The sequence below is a fragment of the Heterodontus francisci genome, chromosome 1, assembly GCF_036365525.1.
Source record: "Heterodontus francisci isolate sHetFra1 chromosome 1, sHetFra1.hap1, whole genome shotgun sequence".
NCBI lineage: Eukaryota > Metazoa > Chordata > Chondrichthyes > Heterodontiformes > Heterodontidae > Heterodontus > Heterodontus francisci.
In genome coordinates, this window is record NC_090371.1 from 130,509,590 (window position 1) to 130,523,804 (window position 14,215).

The window sequence follows — 14,215 nt, forward strand, 5'->3', positions numbered from 1 at the left end:
ACCCTTAACATCTTCTCTGAGTGAGACTTAAATCCAAGTTAAACTCATGGAGGCATGGCGTTCCAGTTTAACCTTTCTCAAATACATATTTTGTTTTGATCATTAGAACGAAAATTAAGTCTTTAAGAGGCTCTGAGAAATTGATTATAAACTCAGTTCCATCTTACTGTAGCCAGTCAATAATTACAATGTTCCCACTTTTCAAAGTGCCTTCTGATTTTGACTGCGTGGGTGTTAATCCAGCAAAGGGGATTGCCTGTCCATTATCGAAAGTGTCTGATATTCATTCTGTTCAACTCAATTTCACAATGGATGTACAATCCACTTCACCGGGTTATCAGTTTGTTGGTGAAGATCAAAATGTACTCCATTGACTTCATGAGAAGATGTCAGACAAGCTTTTCTTTTTACTCTTTACTTATGGACAAAAGAGAGACTTTCATTTTTGTCATGATGACCTTACTTCCAAGTGGCACCACTCCATATTTTGATATAATTCACACCATTGTTTTTACATATAATTTATACTTGTGCACTACATCACTATAACAGGAATGCACTACAATTGTTCAGGCTCATCTCTATCTATTGGCATTGGCTCTGAAAGTTTGACAAATAAAAGGATTAGCTCTAACTTTCCATTGGGATCTGTAACTTCAGCAGAAGATCAGGCTGAGCCCTACAGAAATTCAGGGTCAGTGTTTCATTAAAGAAAGCCATTAATTCTTATTTACTTACAATAGCTGTTCGCTCAGCCATAAAGCTGGCTGAAGTGTGGTGTGGCAGGTCATATCGAATTGCCCCTGATCCCGACTGAATGGCAAGAGACTAGGATCAATTAAATAACTTTGTTGTTTACTTGGGAGCAACTGGTGAATGCCTTCATCAGGCCACAAACCACCTCAGCCAGCAGCCCCGGCACAGCCAAAGAGGAACAAATCTTCTTTTCTCAAACTGTTTGAGATCAGATGTATTATAAGACTGAAATCATTCTCAGTGAAAGTGCTAGAAGTGGTTGCAGTGATCATTTTACTAGTGGAACAGGTCACAAAGTATCTCCCACTGCACTTCATTCGACTTATGCCTGGGAGCCAACAAAACCCAAGCAGAAAATCTAGGCTAATTTGACCAGTGGCTTCATACATTTGCTTTTGAAGTTGACTTTTGAAGTCAGCGTGAGTTAACATCTTGTTTTTTCTCTCTTTCTCATAAATTTCCTTTTCAGATGGGTATCCGAAAAATGAAATTGTATATCTCTGGAAGCGCTATTCAGTTAATTTTGCTCATCAAAAACATTGGAGACTTTACCAGTTTGCATTTGATGGATTCAGAAACACCACTGAAGTAATGCATACGCAGTCCGGTAAGAAAAACACAGTGATGTTTCTGCAAAAATCTTATCTCCGAGCTTTTCTGTAACAAATTAAAAATTTTTTTGTTTCCAATGTTAAGTGTGATTGTTTTCTCACCCGACAATAAAGTCTTTCAAGAAAGGTAATTTTATTGGTATCTCAGTTGATAAGTAGGCTGTCAAGAGTGGCATTATGTAACAAAGACTAGAAAGGGGCCAGTTTGATATTCAGTCTGGACTGAAATAGATGCTGTCAGTCAGGCTAACAGTAGGATTTCTACAACGGTCTCAGCAGATCTGGGCTGTGGGATAGAAAACTGATCTAGGGTCTGAAATCCTAATTGTTCTGTGGAGATTTCTGCTGAACATGTGTATATGTATGGACATCAGGTGATGGCATTAACAAGTTCAGCTTGATGATTTCACTTCCCAGTATGTAAATAGCTCTGTTAACACCATTTAAATTCATTCTCGATAAACTGCCACTTGAACAAACTACTAGAAAAAACCAGCACTTGTGAAACTGTACACAGCATGAGGCAGTTCTTTCAGGGGTGGACTGGAGAAAATTAATTTGAGGCACTGAACTCAGTAACAGCAGGAATCAGGCGGGGTGTAAAATCAGCATTGCTCTTGATTCCGATAGTTTCCAGATGGGTGGGTTAGGTTAAGATTGCCCACATGTACGATGTTATACAGAGGGCTTTTCTCTTGAATCTCAAGAGGAGAATGTTGTAAAACAAGGTAGGAAAAGACCAACGCTGCAAGTCATAAGGAAAGGCAGTAAGTCATTAGCTGGAATGGCAGGGGTGAAGAACAGGCATTAGTAGATTAGCTGCCAGTTATGCTTCTTGCCTGACTTCAATGGAAAGCCAAATCGGGCCGGGTATGCAATGGGCAGTCAATCCGCTAACAACTACTTTAACAGACCCCTTCCCCCACTGCTGAAGTTGAATGTTTCTCTATATGTTTCTCCTTCAGAATAAACATAGGACAATCAGGGACTGGAAATGGAATTTTGAAACATTAATTTATGTGGTCATGTTTTGCACGTGCCTCACCTATCTAAAACAGATGGCAGCCACCACTGCAGACTACAGCTATTTATGCTAATCAGATGACTAAAATTTATTTGCAGAGTGATACTGACCTTGCAAATTGGAATTGATCCATTCGTCTACTTATATTTATATCTGTGTGTTATGACCGGGTGAGGAAGGGGTCTCAGGCTCCCCTCTGGCCCCTTTCCTGGTTTGGCTGCAACAGGGTTTAACTTTTAAAAACAGTGTTTTTAGCTTCACCTCAAAGAACAAAGAACAAAGAACAGTACAGCACAGGAACAGGCCATTCGGCCCTCCAATCTTGATGCCTGCCTAAACTAAAAACTTCTGCACTTCCGGGGACCGTATCCCTCTATTCCCATCCTATTCATGTGTTTGTCAAGATGCCTCTTAAACGTCATTATCGTACCTGCTTCCACCACCTCCCCCGGCAGCAAGTTCCAGGCACTCACCACCCTCTGTGTAAAGAACTTACCTCGCACATCCCCTCTAAACTTTGCCCCTCTCACCATAAACCTATGTCCCCTAGTAACTGACACTTCCACCCTGGGAAAAAGCTTCTGACTATCCACTCTGTCCATGCCGCTCATAACTTTGTAAACCTTTATCATGTCACCCCTCCGCCTCCGTCATTCCAGTGAAAACAATCCAAGTTTATCCAACCTCTCCTCATAGCTAATGCCCTCCAGACCAGGCAACATCCTGGTAAACCTCCTCTGTACCCTCTCCAAAGCCTCCACGTCCTTCTGGTAGTGTGGTGACCAGAATTGCACGCAATATTCTGAGTGTGGCCTAACTAAAGTTCTGTACAGCTGCAGCATGACTTGCCAATTTTTATACTCTATACCCTGACCGATGAAGGCAAGCATGCCGTATGCCTTCTTGACTACCTTATCCACCTGCGTTGCCACTTTCAGTGACCTATGGAACTGTACGCCCAGATCTCTGCCTGTCAATACTCCTAAGGGTTCTGCCATTTACTGTATACTTCCCACCTGGATTAGATCTTCCAAAATGCATTACCTCACATTTGTCCGGATTAAACTCCATCTGCCGTTTCTCTGCCCAAGTCTCCAACCGATCTATATCCTGCTGTATCCTCTGACAATCCTCATCATTATCCGCAACTCCACCAACCTTTGTGTCGTCCGCAAACTTACTAATCAGACCAGCTACATTTTCCTCCAAATCATTTATATGTACTACAAACAGCAAAGGTCCCAGCACTGATCCCTGCGGAACACCACTAGTCACATCCCTCCATTCAGAAAAGCACCCTTCCACTGCTACCCTCTGTCTTCGATGACAGAGCCAGTTCTGTATCCATCTTGCCAGCTCCCCTCTGATCCCGTGTGACTTCACCTTTTGTACCAGTCTGCCATGAGGGACCTTGTCAAAGGCTTTACTGAAGTCCATATAGATAACATCCACTGCTCTTCCTTCATCAATCATCTTTGTCACAAACTCCCCTTCACAAAATCATGCAGCCTCTCGCTAATAAGTTTGTTTGTTTCCAAATGGAAGTAAATCCTGTCCCGAAGAATCCTCTCTAATAATTTCCCTACCACTGACGTAAGGCTCACCGGCCTATAATTTCCTGGATTATCCTTGCTACCCTTCTAAAACAAAGGAACAACATTGGCTATTCTCCAGTCCTCTGGGACCTCACCTGTAGCCAATGAGAATGCAAAGATTTCTGTCAAGGCCCCAGCAATTTCTTCCCTTGCCTCCCTCAGTATTCTGGGGTAGATCCCATCAGGCCCTGGGGACTTATCTACCTTAATGCTTTGCAAGACACCCAACACCTCCTCCTTTTTGACAATGAGATGACTGAGACTATCCACACTCCCTTCCCTATGCTCATCATCCACCAAGTCCTTCTCCTTGGTGCATAAGATCATAAGAACTAGGAGCAGGAGTAGGCCGTCCGGCCCCTCGAGCCTGCTCCGCCATTCAATAAGATCATGGCTGATCTTTTCGTGGACTCAGATCCACTTACCCGCGCTCTCATCGTATCCCTTAATTCCTTTATTGTTCAAAAAGATATCTACCTTAGCTTTAAAAACATTTACTGAAGAAGCGTCAACTACTTCACTGGGCAAGGAATTCCATAGATTAACAACCCTCTGGGTGAAGAAGTTCCTTCTTAATACAGTCCTAAATCTGCTTCCTCTAATCTTGAGGCTATGCCCTCTTGTCCTAGCTTCACCTGCCAGTGGAAACATCCTCTCTACTTGTATCTTATCTATTCCCTTCATAATTTTATATGTTTCTATAAGATCCCCCCTCATTCTTCTGAATTCCAATGAATATAATCCCAATCTACTCAGTCTCTCCTCATAAGCCAACCCCCTCAACTCCGGAATCAACCTAGTGAACCTCCTCTGCACCCTCTCCAGTGCCAGTACATCCTTTCTCAAGTAAGGAGAACAAAACTGCACACAGTACTCCAGGTGCGGCCTCACCAGTACCTTATACAGCTGCAACATAACCTCTCTGCTTTTAAACTCAATCCCTTTAGCAATGAAGGACAAAATTCCATTTGCCTTCCTAATTACTTGCTGTACCTGCAGACCAACCTTCTGCGATTCATGCACAAGGACACCCAGGTCCCTCTGCATAGCAGCATGCTGCAACTTTTTACCATTCAAGTAATAATCCTTTTTACTGTTACTCCTACTGAAATGAATGACTTCACATTTATTAACATTGTATTCCATCTGCCAGACCTTTGCCCACTCACTCAATGTATCTATGATCCTCTGCAAAGTTTCACAGTCATCTGCACACTTTGCTCTGCCACTCATCTTAGTGTCATCTGCAAACTTTGACACCCTACACGTGGTCCCCAACTCCAAATCATCTATATAAGTTGTAAATAATTGCGGTCCCAACACCGATCCCTGAGGCACACCACTAGTGACTGATTGCCACCCAGAATAGCACTCATTTATCCCCACTCTCTGCTTCCTGTTAGTCAACCAATCCTCTATCCATGCTAATACTTTACCCCTAACGCCATGCATCCTTATCTTATGCAGCAGCCTTTTGTGTGGCACCTTGTCGAAGGCCTTTTGGAAATCTAGGTACACCACATCCACTGGGTCCCTATTGTCCACCTTGCTCGTAATGTCATCATAGAATTCCAAAAGATTTGTCAAGCATGACCTGCCCTTCATGAACCCATGCTGCGTCTGTCCAACGGGACAATTTCTATCGAGATGCCCTGCTATTTCTTCCTTGATAATAGACTCAAGCATCTTCCCCACTACAGAGGTTAAGATAACCGGTCTATAATTCCCCATCTTTTGTCTACCTCCCTTTTTAAACAGTGGCGTCACATCTGCTGTTTTCCAATCTGCTGGGACTACCCCAGAGTCCAGCGAATTTTGGAAAATTACCGCCAGTGCACCTGCTATTTCTCCCGCCATCTCTTTTAGTACCCTGGGATGCATTCCATCAGGGCCGGGAGACTTATCAATCCTTAGCTCCATTAGCTTGCCCAACACTACCTCTTCCGTAATAGTGATTGTTTCCAGGTCCTCACCTACGTTCGTCTCTTTGTCAATTACTGGCATGTTATTAATGTCCTCCATTGTGAAGACTGATACAAAATACCTGTTCAATCCCTCGGCCATTTCATCATATCCCATAACTAAATTCCCCTTCTCATCCTCTAAAGGACCAACGTTTACTTTAGCCACTCTTTTTCGTTTTATATATTTATAGAAACTTTTGCTATCTGTCTTGATATTCTGTGCTAGTTTCTTCTCATGTTCTATCTTACTTTTCTTTATAGCTCTTTTTGTGGCTTTCTGTTGACCTTTAAAGTTTTCCCAATCTTCTAGTTTCATGCTGTTTTTGGCCACTTTGTATGCCTTCTCTTTCAATTTGATAGCCTCCCTTATTTCCTTAGACACCCATGGCAGATTACCCCTTTTCTTCCAGTCCTTCCTTTTCACTGGAATATACTTTTGCTGAGCACTTTGAAAAATTGCTTTGAAAGTCCTCCACTGCTCGTCAACTGTCCCACCATAAAATCTTTGTTTCCAGTCTACTTTAGCTAAGTCCTCCCTCATTCTATTGTCGTCCCCCTTGTTCAAGCGCAGGACCCTGGTATTGGATTTTATCTTCACACTCTCCATCTGTATTGTAAATTCAACCATACTGTGATCACTCCTTCCAAGAGGATCCCTAACTGTGAGGTCATTAATTATTCCTGTCTCATTACACAGGTCTAGATCTAGGATCTAGGATCTAGGATCTAGGATCTAGGCTTGCTCCCTCATTGGTTCCATTACATACTGTTCAAGAAAACTATCACGGATACACTCAACGAACTCCTCCTCAAGGCTACCCTGACTGAGCTGGTTCGACCAATCTACATGTAGATTAAAATCCCCCATGATAATTGCCGTACCATTTTTACAGGCATTAGTTATTTCTTTGCTTATTGCCCGCCCCAATGTGATGTTATTATTTGGTAGCCTATAGACTACGCCTATCAATGACTTTTTCTTCTTAGAGTTTCTAATTTCCACCCAAATGGATTCAACCTCATTCTCCATAGAACCTATATCATCTCTCAGCACCGCCCTGATGTCGTCCTTGAATATCAGAGCTACACCACCTCCCTTACCTTCCTGTCTGTCCTTCCGAATAGTCCGGTACCCCTGGATATTTAACTCCCAGTCGTGACCAACCTGTAACCATGTCTCCGTAATGGCTACCAAATCATATTCATTCGCGATCATTTGTGCTGTTAACTCATCAACCTTGTTACGAATGCTACGAGCATTCAGGTAAAGTGCCTTGATGCTAGCTTTCTTACCCTCATGATTTCCAACATCTCTAATAATAACTCCTGAGTTATCCTTCCTTTCTGCTTCTTTCATAGTCTGCCTTGAACTTAAACCCTCCTGCACACATGTTAACCTGCTTCTTACCTTTTTATTTACCATCATACTCCGTCGTTTTCCCTTTCCCTTCCCCCCGAGTCACTAGTTTAAAGTCCTAGAGACCACCCTATTTATCCGTTTCGCTAGAACACTGGTTCCAGATCGGTTCAAGTGGAAACCGTCCCATCGGTACAGATCCTCCCGGTTCCAAAACTGATGCCAATGCCCCATGAAATGGAACCCCTCTTTCCTACACCACTCCCTTAGCCACGTGTTTACTTCCCTAATATTCTTATTCCTAAGCCAATTTGTACGTGGCTCGGGCAGTAATCCAGAGATTATGACACTCGAGGACCTGATCCTTAATTTCGTTCCTAGTGCTTTATAATCCCCAAACAGGTCCTCCATCCTAGCCTTGCCTATGTTGTTAGTCCCAACGTGGACCACAACAACTGGATCCTCCCCCTCCCGCTCCAATATCCTTTCAAGCCGGTCAGAGATGTCCTGCACCCTGGCACCGGCAGGCAACACACCATGTGGGACTCCCGATCCGGCTTGCAAAGGATACTATCTATCCCCCTAATTATAGAATCCCCTATAACTACCACTTGTCTTTTTGCTCCCCCCTCTTGAATGGCCTTCTGCACCATGGTGCCATGGTCAGTTGGCTCATCCTCCCCGCAGCCCTTTTCCTCATCCACACAGGGAGCAAGTATCTCGTACCTGTTGGATAAGGTCAAAGGCTGAGGCTCCTCCACTCCTGAACTCAGGATCCCCCTACCTGCCTCACTTGCAATCACATCCTGTTGTCCCTGATCACTAACTGAATTTGAATTACTTAATCTACCAGGTGTGACTGCCTCCTGAAACAAAACGTCCAGGTAACTCTCCCCCTCCCGGATGTGCCGCAGTGTTTGAAGCTCAGATTCCAGATCATCAACTCTGAGCCGGAGTTCTTCCAGCAACCAACACTTGCTGCAGATGTGGTCCCTGCCGTTCACAATGGGGTCAGCCAGCTCCCACATCATACAGCTACAGCACATCACCTGCCCAGCCATCTCTACTTAGTTAATTACTTTATTACTTTATATAAATTTATGTTAAATACTTTCTGATACTTCTCTGCTATGGTCTTTTTCAAATAACCAATTAATAGATAAATCAATTGGTGCAGACTGATGCAAAGTACTCATTTAGTACCTCGCCCATTTCCTCTGGCTCCACACATAGATTCCCTTCTCTGTCCTTGAGTAGGCCAACCCTTTCCCTAGTACCCTCTTGCTCTTTATATATGTATAAAAAGCCTTGGGATTATCCTTAATCCTGTTTGCCAATGACTTTTCATGACCCCTTTTAGCCCTCCTGCCTCCTTGCTTAAGTTCCTTTCTACTGTCTTTATATTCCTCAAGGGATTCGTCTATTCCTAGCCTTCCAGCCCTTACGAATGCTTCCTTTTTCTTTTTGACTAGGCTCACAATATCCCGCGTTATCCAAGGTTCCTGAAACTTGCCAAACTTATCCTTCTTCCTCACAGGAACAAGCTGGACCTGGATTCTAATCAACTGACATTTGAAAGACTCCCACATGTCAGATGTTGATTTACCCTCAAACAGCCGCCCCCAATCTAAATTCTTCAGTTCCTGCCTAATATTGTTATAATTAGCTTTCCCCCAATTTAGCACCTTCACCCGAGGACTACTCTTATCCTTATCCACAAGTACCTTAAAACTTATGGAATTATGGTCACTGTTCCCGAACTGCTCCCCTACTGAAACTTCGACCACCTGGCTGGGCTCATTCTCCAATACCAGGTCCAGTATGGCCCCATCCCTAGTTGGACTATCTACATATTATTTCAAGAAGCCCTCCTGGATGCTCCTTACAAATTCTGCCCCATCTAAGCCCCTAGCACTAAGTGAGTCCCAATCAATATAGGGGAAGTTAAAATCACCCACCACTACAACCCTGTTACCATTACATCTTTCCAAAATCTGTCTACATATCTGCTCCTCTCCCTCCCGCTGGCTGTTGGGAGGCCTGTAGAAAACCCCCAACATCGTGACTGCACCCTTCCTATTCCTGAGCTCCACCTATATTGCCTCGCTGCACGACCCCTCCGAGGTGTCCTCCCGCAGTACAGCTGTGATATTCTCCTTAACAAGTAATGCAACTCCCCCACCCCTTTTACATCCCCCTCTATCCCACCTGAAGCTTCTAAATCCTGGAACATTTAGCTGCCAATCCTGTCCTTCCCTCAACCAAGTCTCTGTAATAGCAATAACATCATAGTTCCAAGTACTAATACAAGCTCTAAGTTGATCTGCCTTACCTGTTATACTTCTTGCATTGAAACAAATGCACCTCAGACCACCAGTCCCACTGTGCTCCGCAACATCTCCCTGCCTGCTCTTCCTCTTAGTCTTACTGGCCTTATTTACTAGTTCCCCCTCATTTATTTCACTTGCTGTCCTACTGCTCTGGTTCCCACCCCCCTGCCACACTAGTTTAAACCCTCCCGAGTGACATTAGCAAACCTCGCAGCCAGGATATTTATGCCTCGCAGCCAGGATATTTTGCTTGACTGAGAGAGAGACAGGGAGATAGCTTCTTTCTGTTTTGTCTTCAAATTGCAGTCTGCCCTTTCTGTGTGGCACAATTCAAAAAGTCCCCAGGTTGGCCAGCAGGTTAGTTATGTGACCAGCTCTTTGTTTGAAACAGCATTGTCTGCGAGGATTATTGATTTCAGAAGTTCTCCAGTCACACTTAGTGGGGGTGGGGTGGAGGTTTGTTTCTTACAAAGTCAATGGCTGTCAATCTCCTTTGATCATCACTATTGACATAACACATCTCGCTAATTGAATCAGTGAGCACTCCCATTGTCTCTCTATGCAACTGTCTCTCAGAATACAAATGTGCAATCATGTTTTAGCTGTTCAGCTCTGTGGTCCTTTTAAACAAGTTATGTTTAAATCCAGTAAAAAAGGTTCAAGCAGCATTCCATATGACAAAACCAATATGTTTCCATTTCTCACACTGAGAAATAAACAATGATATTCAACATCCTCATTGGCCACCTTCCTTTGTTTCTTAAATAAAAACAGAAAATGCTGGAAATACTCAGCAGTTCTGTTAGCATCTGTGGAGAGTGAAACAGAGTTAAAGTTTCAGGTCTGTGACCTTTCTCTCCACAGTCCAGGACACGACTGCAGGGGTTCCTCAGGGTAGTGTTCCAGGCCCAGCCATCTTCAGCTGCTTCACCAGTAACCTTTCCTCAATCATAAGGTCAGAAGTGGGGATGTTCACTGATGATTGCACAATGTTCAGCACCATTTGTGACTTTTCAGATACTGAAGCAGCCCGTGTCCAGATGTAGCAAGACCTGGACAGCATTCAGGCTTGGCCTGATAAGTGGCAAGTAACATTTGCAATGCACAAGTGCCAGGCAATGGCCATCTCCCCTTGATGTTCAATGGCATTATGATCGCTAAATTCCACACTATCAACATCCTGTGGGTTACCATTGACCAGAAACTGAACTGGACCAGCCACATAAATGCTGTGGCTACAAGAGCAGGTCAGAGACTGGGAATTCTGCAGTGGGTTACTCACCTCCTGTCTCCCCAGTGCCTGTCCACCATCTACAAGGCACAAGTCAGGAGTGTGATGGAATGCTCTCCACTTGCCTGGATGGGTGCAGCTCCAACAACACTCAAGGAGCTCAACACCATCCACATAAAAGCAGTCTGCTTGATTGGTATTCCACCCACCACCTTCAGCATTTATTCGCTTCACCACCGATGCACAGTGACAACTGTCTACAAAATGCACTGCAGCAACTCACCAAGGCTCCTTCTACAGCACCTTCCAAACCCACGACCTCTACCACCTAGAGGGACAAGAGAGGAGGTGGTGGCATAGTGATCATGTCACTGGACTAGTAACCCAGAGACTGCTTTGGGGACATGGGTTTGAATTCCACCATGGCATATGGTGAAATTTGATTTCAATTAATCTGGGAATTAAAAAGCTAATCTAATGGTGACCATGAAACCATTGTTGTAAAAACCCATTTGGTTCACTATTGTCCTTTAGGGAAGGAAATCTGCTGTCCTTACCTGGTCTGGCTTACCTATGACTCCAGACCCACAGCAATGTGGTTGACTTTTAAATACCCTCTGAAATGGCCTAGCACGCCACTCAGTTCAAGGACAATTAAGGATGGGCAATAAATGCTGGTCTCGCCAGTGACGTCCACATCCCATAAACGAATAAAAAAAAGGCACACACCATCCTGACTTGGAACTATATTGCCGTTTCTTCACTGTTGCTGGATCAAAATCCTGGAACTCACTTTTAACAACACTGTGGGTGTACCTATACTCTAAGGACTGCAGCAGTTCAAAATGGCAGCTCATCACCACCTTCTCAAGGGCAATTAGGGATGAGCAATAAATGCTGGCCCGACCAGCAACGTCCACATCCCATGAATGAGTTTTTAAAAAAAACAGAGGTCATAGATTTAAAATAATTGGCAAAATTAGAAAGGAAGTGAGGAGAATTTTTTTGGTGTTGCAAGTTATTGTGGTCTGAAATGCACTACCTGAAGGTATGCTGGAAGCAGATGCCATAGGAACTTTCAGAAGGCAATTGGCCACATACTTGAAGAGGACTCGTTTGCAAGATAGGGGAATAAACTGGGGTATGGGATTAAATTGTCCAGCTCTTTCAAAGTACTGTCACAGGGTCAAATGGTCTCCTTTTGTGCTGCAAAATTCTATGATTCTATTCAGTTCTATTCTTGCTGCTTAATGATTGTCTAAGGTGCATGTCAATGAAAAATGATTACTTGTCAAGTATAGCAGTGGTAACCATGTCACCATTCATCTCACCATAAGTCTTGTTTTCTCTGTCAATATAGCTGCAGTCCTTCAATGGCCAGTGGCTATTTAAGAGTCTGTGAGAATTTCCAGGGATCTGGTGGGGTAGCAGCTGAGGCCCTGGGTGGGTGCGCAGTACTGATCTTTAGAGGTTCGATTAACTCAATGAAGTGCTGCTGATCCTATGCCAGATTCCTCTGAGAACTCGGGATATGGAAACTCCTTGCATTGAGAGTCCCCAGCTTCATCCCTCTTATGCGGCTGCACTTGTAAGGACAGAGGCCCTACCCTTTGAAGGTCTGAGGCCTCGTGTAAATGGCCTTCGGTCTCATGTCTGGCCTTTGAACATTACGGTGCCAATGTGCCACATGGGCCACAGATTTTCAGTCCCATTCACTCCATGAGATCCCAATGTATTTTGTTTATTTAGTGTGATAGTTTCATTTTAGTAATTTGATTGAACATCAGTGCACTAGTTAACTACCACAGGTTTAAAAAATGTTCCCTCTCCTGCCTGTTCACATAGAAGGTCTCCTGAAAACACCATTACATTCTGAATAACTGCAAATACACCTTATAATATAATTGAGGAATCAATCAATTCTATTGAAAAGGTGATCAAGAAAGTATTCGGAAAACCAATTCGTATTTATTGACTCACCTTAAAAAAACAGTTATTCTAATCAACTAAAATTGATTTTTTTTTTTTCTCTTTACAGGAGATTATGTCATAATGACAATATTCTTTGACCTAAGTAGAAGAATGGGGTACTTCACTATTCAGACCTACATACCTTGCTCGCTTACAGTTGTCCTGTCATGGGTGTCATTCTGGATCAATAAAGATGCTGTGCCAGCGAGAACATCATTGGGTATGACTTGATTTGAAGCAGATATCTGCTTTTTAGAGTGAAAATTTTGAATTATTTATGAAGCAGCTGATGTGCACAAACTGCTTTGTTAAAATGGCCGTTTGCAAGAAATTAGTACAGATTAGAAGATAAAGGGCAAGAAATTAAGCTCATGAATGCCTGTTTTTTGGGTGCTACAAGTGTCTTTAGAGCTCCAAAGTGGTATTTGCGGCACGGATGCACATTATGGGGAAAGTTGTGCTGGACGCCACATTTGTGTAGGTGTTAGCGCGTCTACAGGTAACAGCTGCTGGAAGTGTGCAGTGTTTGCAGATCATGACTTCAGTCAGCACTCAATGGCTCCAGGGCTATCTGATCCCACTGTCTTTTGACTGTGTATCTGGAGAGCCTGCTTCCTCCCTGCAGATACAGAAGATCTATCCTCCTTTCCACCTTTTTTACCAAAATCTCTAGTGCAGCATCCAACAACCTTGGAGTCTGCTCTCTCCCCTGTTGTGCTATTTCTCACTCTTTCCTGTGTAAGATTCTCCTCTACCATGACTCCCAGGACCTGCTTCAGCCACAATGCACCTGCCCTTTAAGAGGTGCAGACTAGCTTTAAGCATTGCAGACAGGCTAGCTTTAAGTGGTGCTAGCTACTCTGATGCATCCAGCCAATGAACAGTGTGGTTAGTTTGACTGCACATAGAAATCATTCAAATGAGTAGTCAATGCAAGCAATGGACGCAGGTCAATCGCTCATCGAGATCCCTGCTTCTATTTTTGGGGCTATTCAATTTAGCCTCCAAAGGCCTTTTAGTCCATTTGTATAAAGCTGATAGAACTATAAATATATGGTTTTGAAGAAGCCCATAGGTTATTTGGGAAGACATCTAACACATGACTAGATACTGAGATTGAGAAAACTGTTATGTTGCTCACTCTTGTTCACCTCATGTGTAGCTGTAATTTTTAAAAGCTGCTGAATATCCAGTGTGAGAAGGATGATATAGCTCAGAAGTGCTTTGGGAATGTGCAAGATATGCCAATCCCTATCATCTATGGGGTCCATTTAATATTCAACAATTTACTATTGAGAATTTGTTTGTGCCACAGGATATAATAACATAAGATTTTTTTTCTTAATCCGGACTGTAAAGGGAAGCCACTTTTAAAA

General features: G+C 43.4%; 1 protein-coding gene across 2 annotated transcripts in view; it reads left to right on the forward strand.

The window, feature by feature from the left end:
- gabrg1 (gamma-aminobutyric acid type A receptor subunit gamma1) overlaps window positions 1–14,215 on the forward strand; it is a 179,230-nt gene that overhangs the window by 145,912 nt on the left and 19,103 nt on the right. For both annotated transcript variants that reach the window (XM_068058601.1, XM_068058671.1), the window contains 2 exons: window positions 1,226–1,363; window positions 12,907–13,059. In XM_068058601.1, coding sequence (XP_067914702.1) covers window positions 1,226–1,363; window positions 12,907–13,059 — 291 coding nt within the window. The remainder of the gene's footprint in view (window positions 1–1,225; window positions 1,364–12,906; window positions 13,060–14,215) is intronic.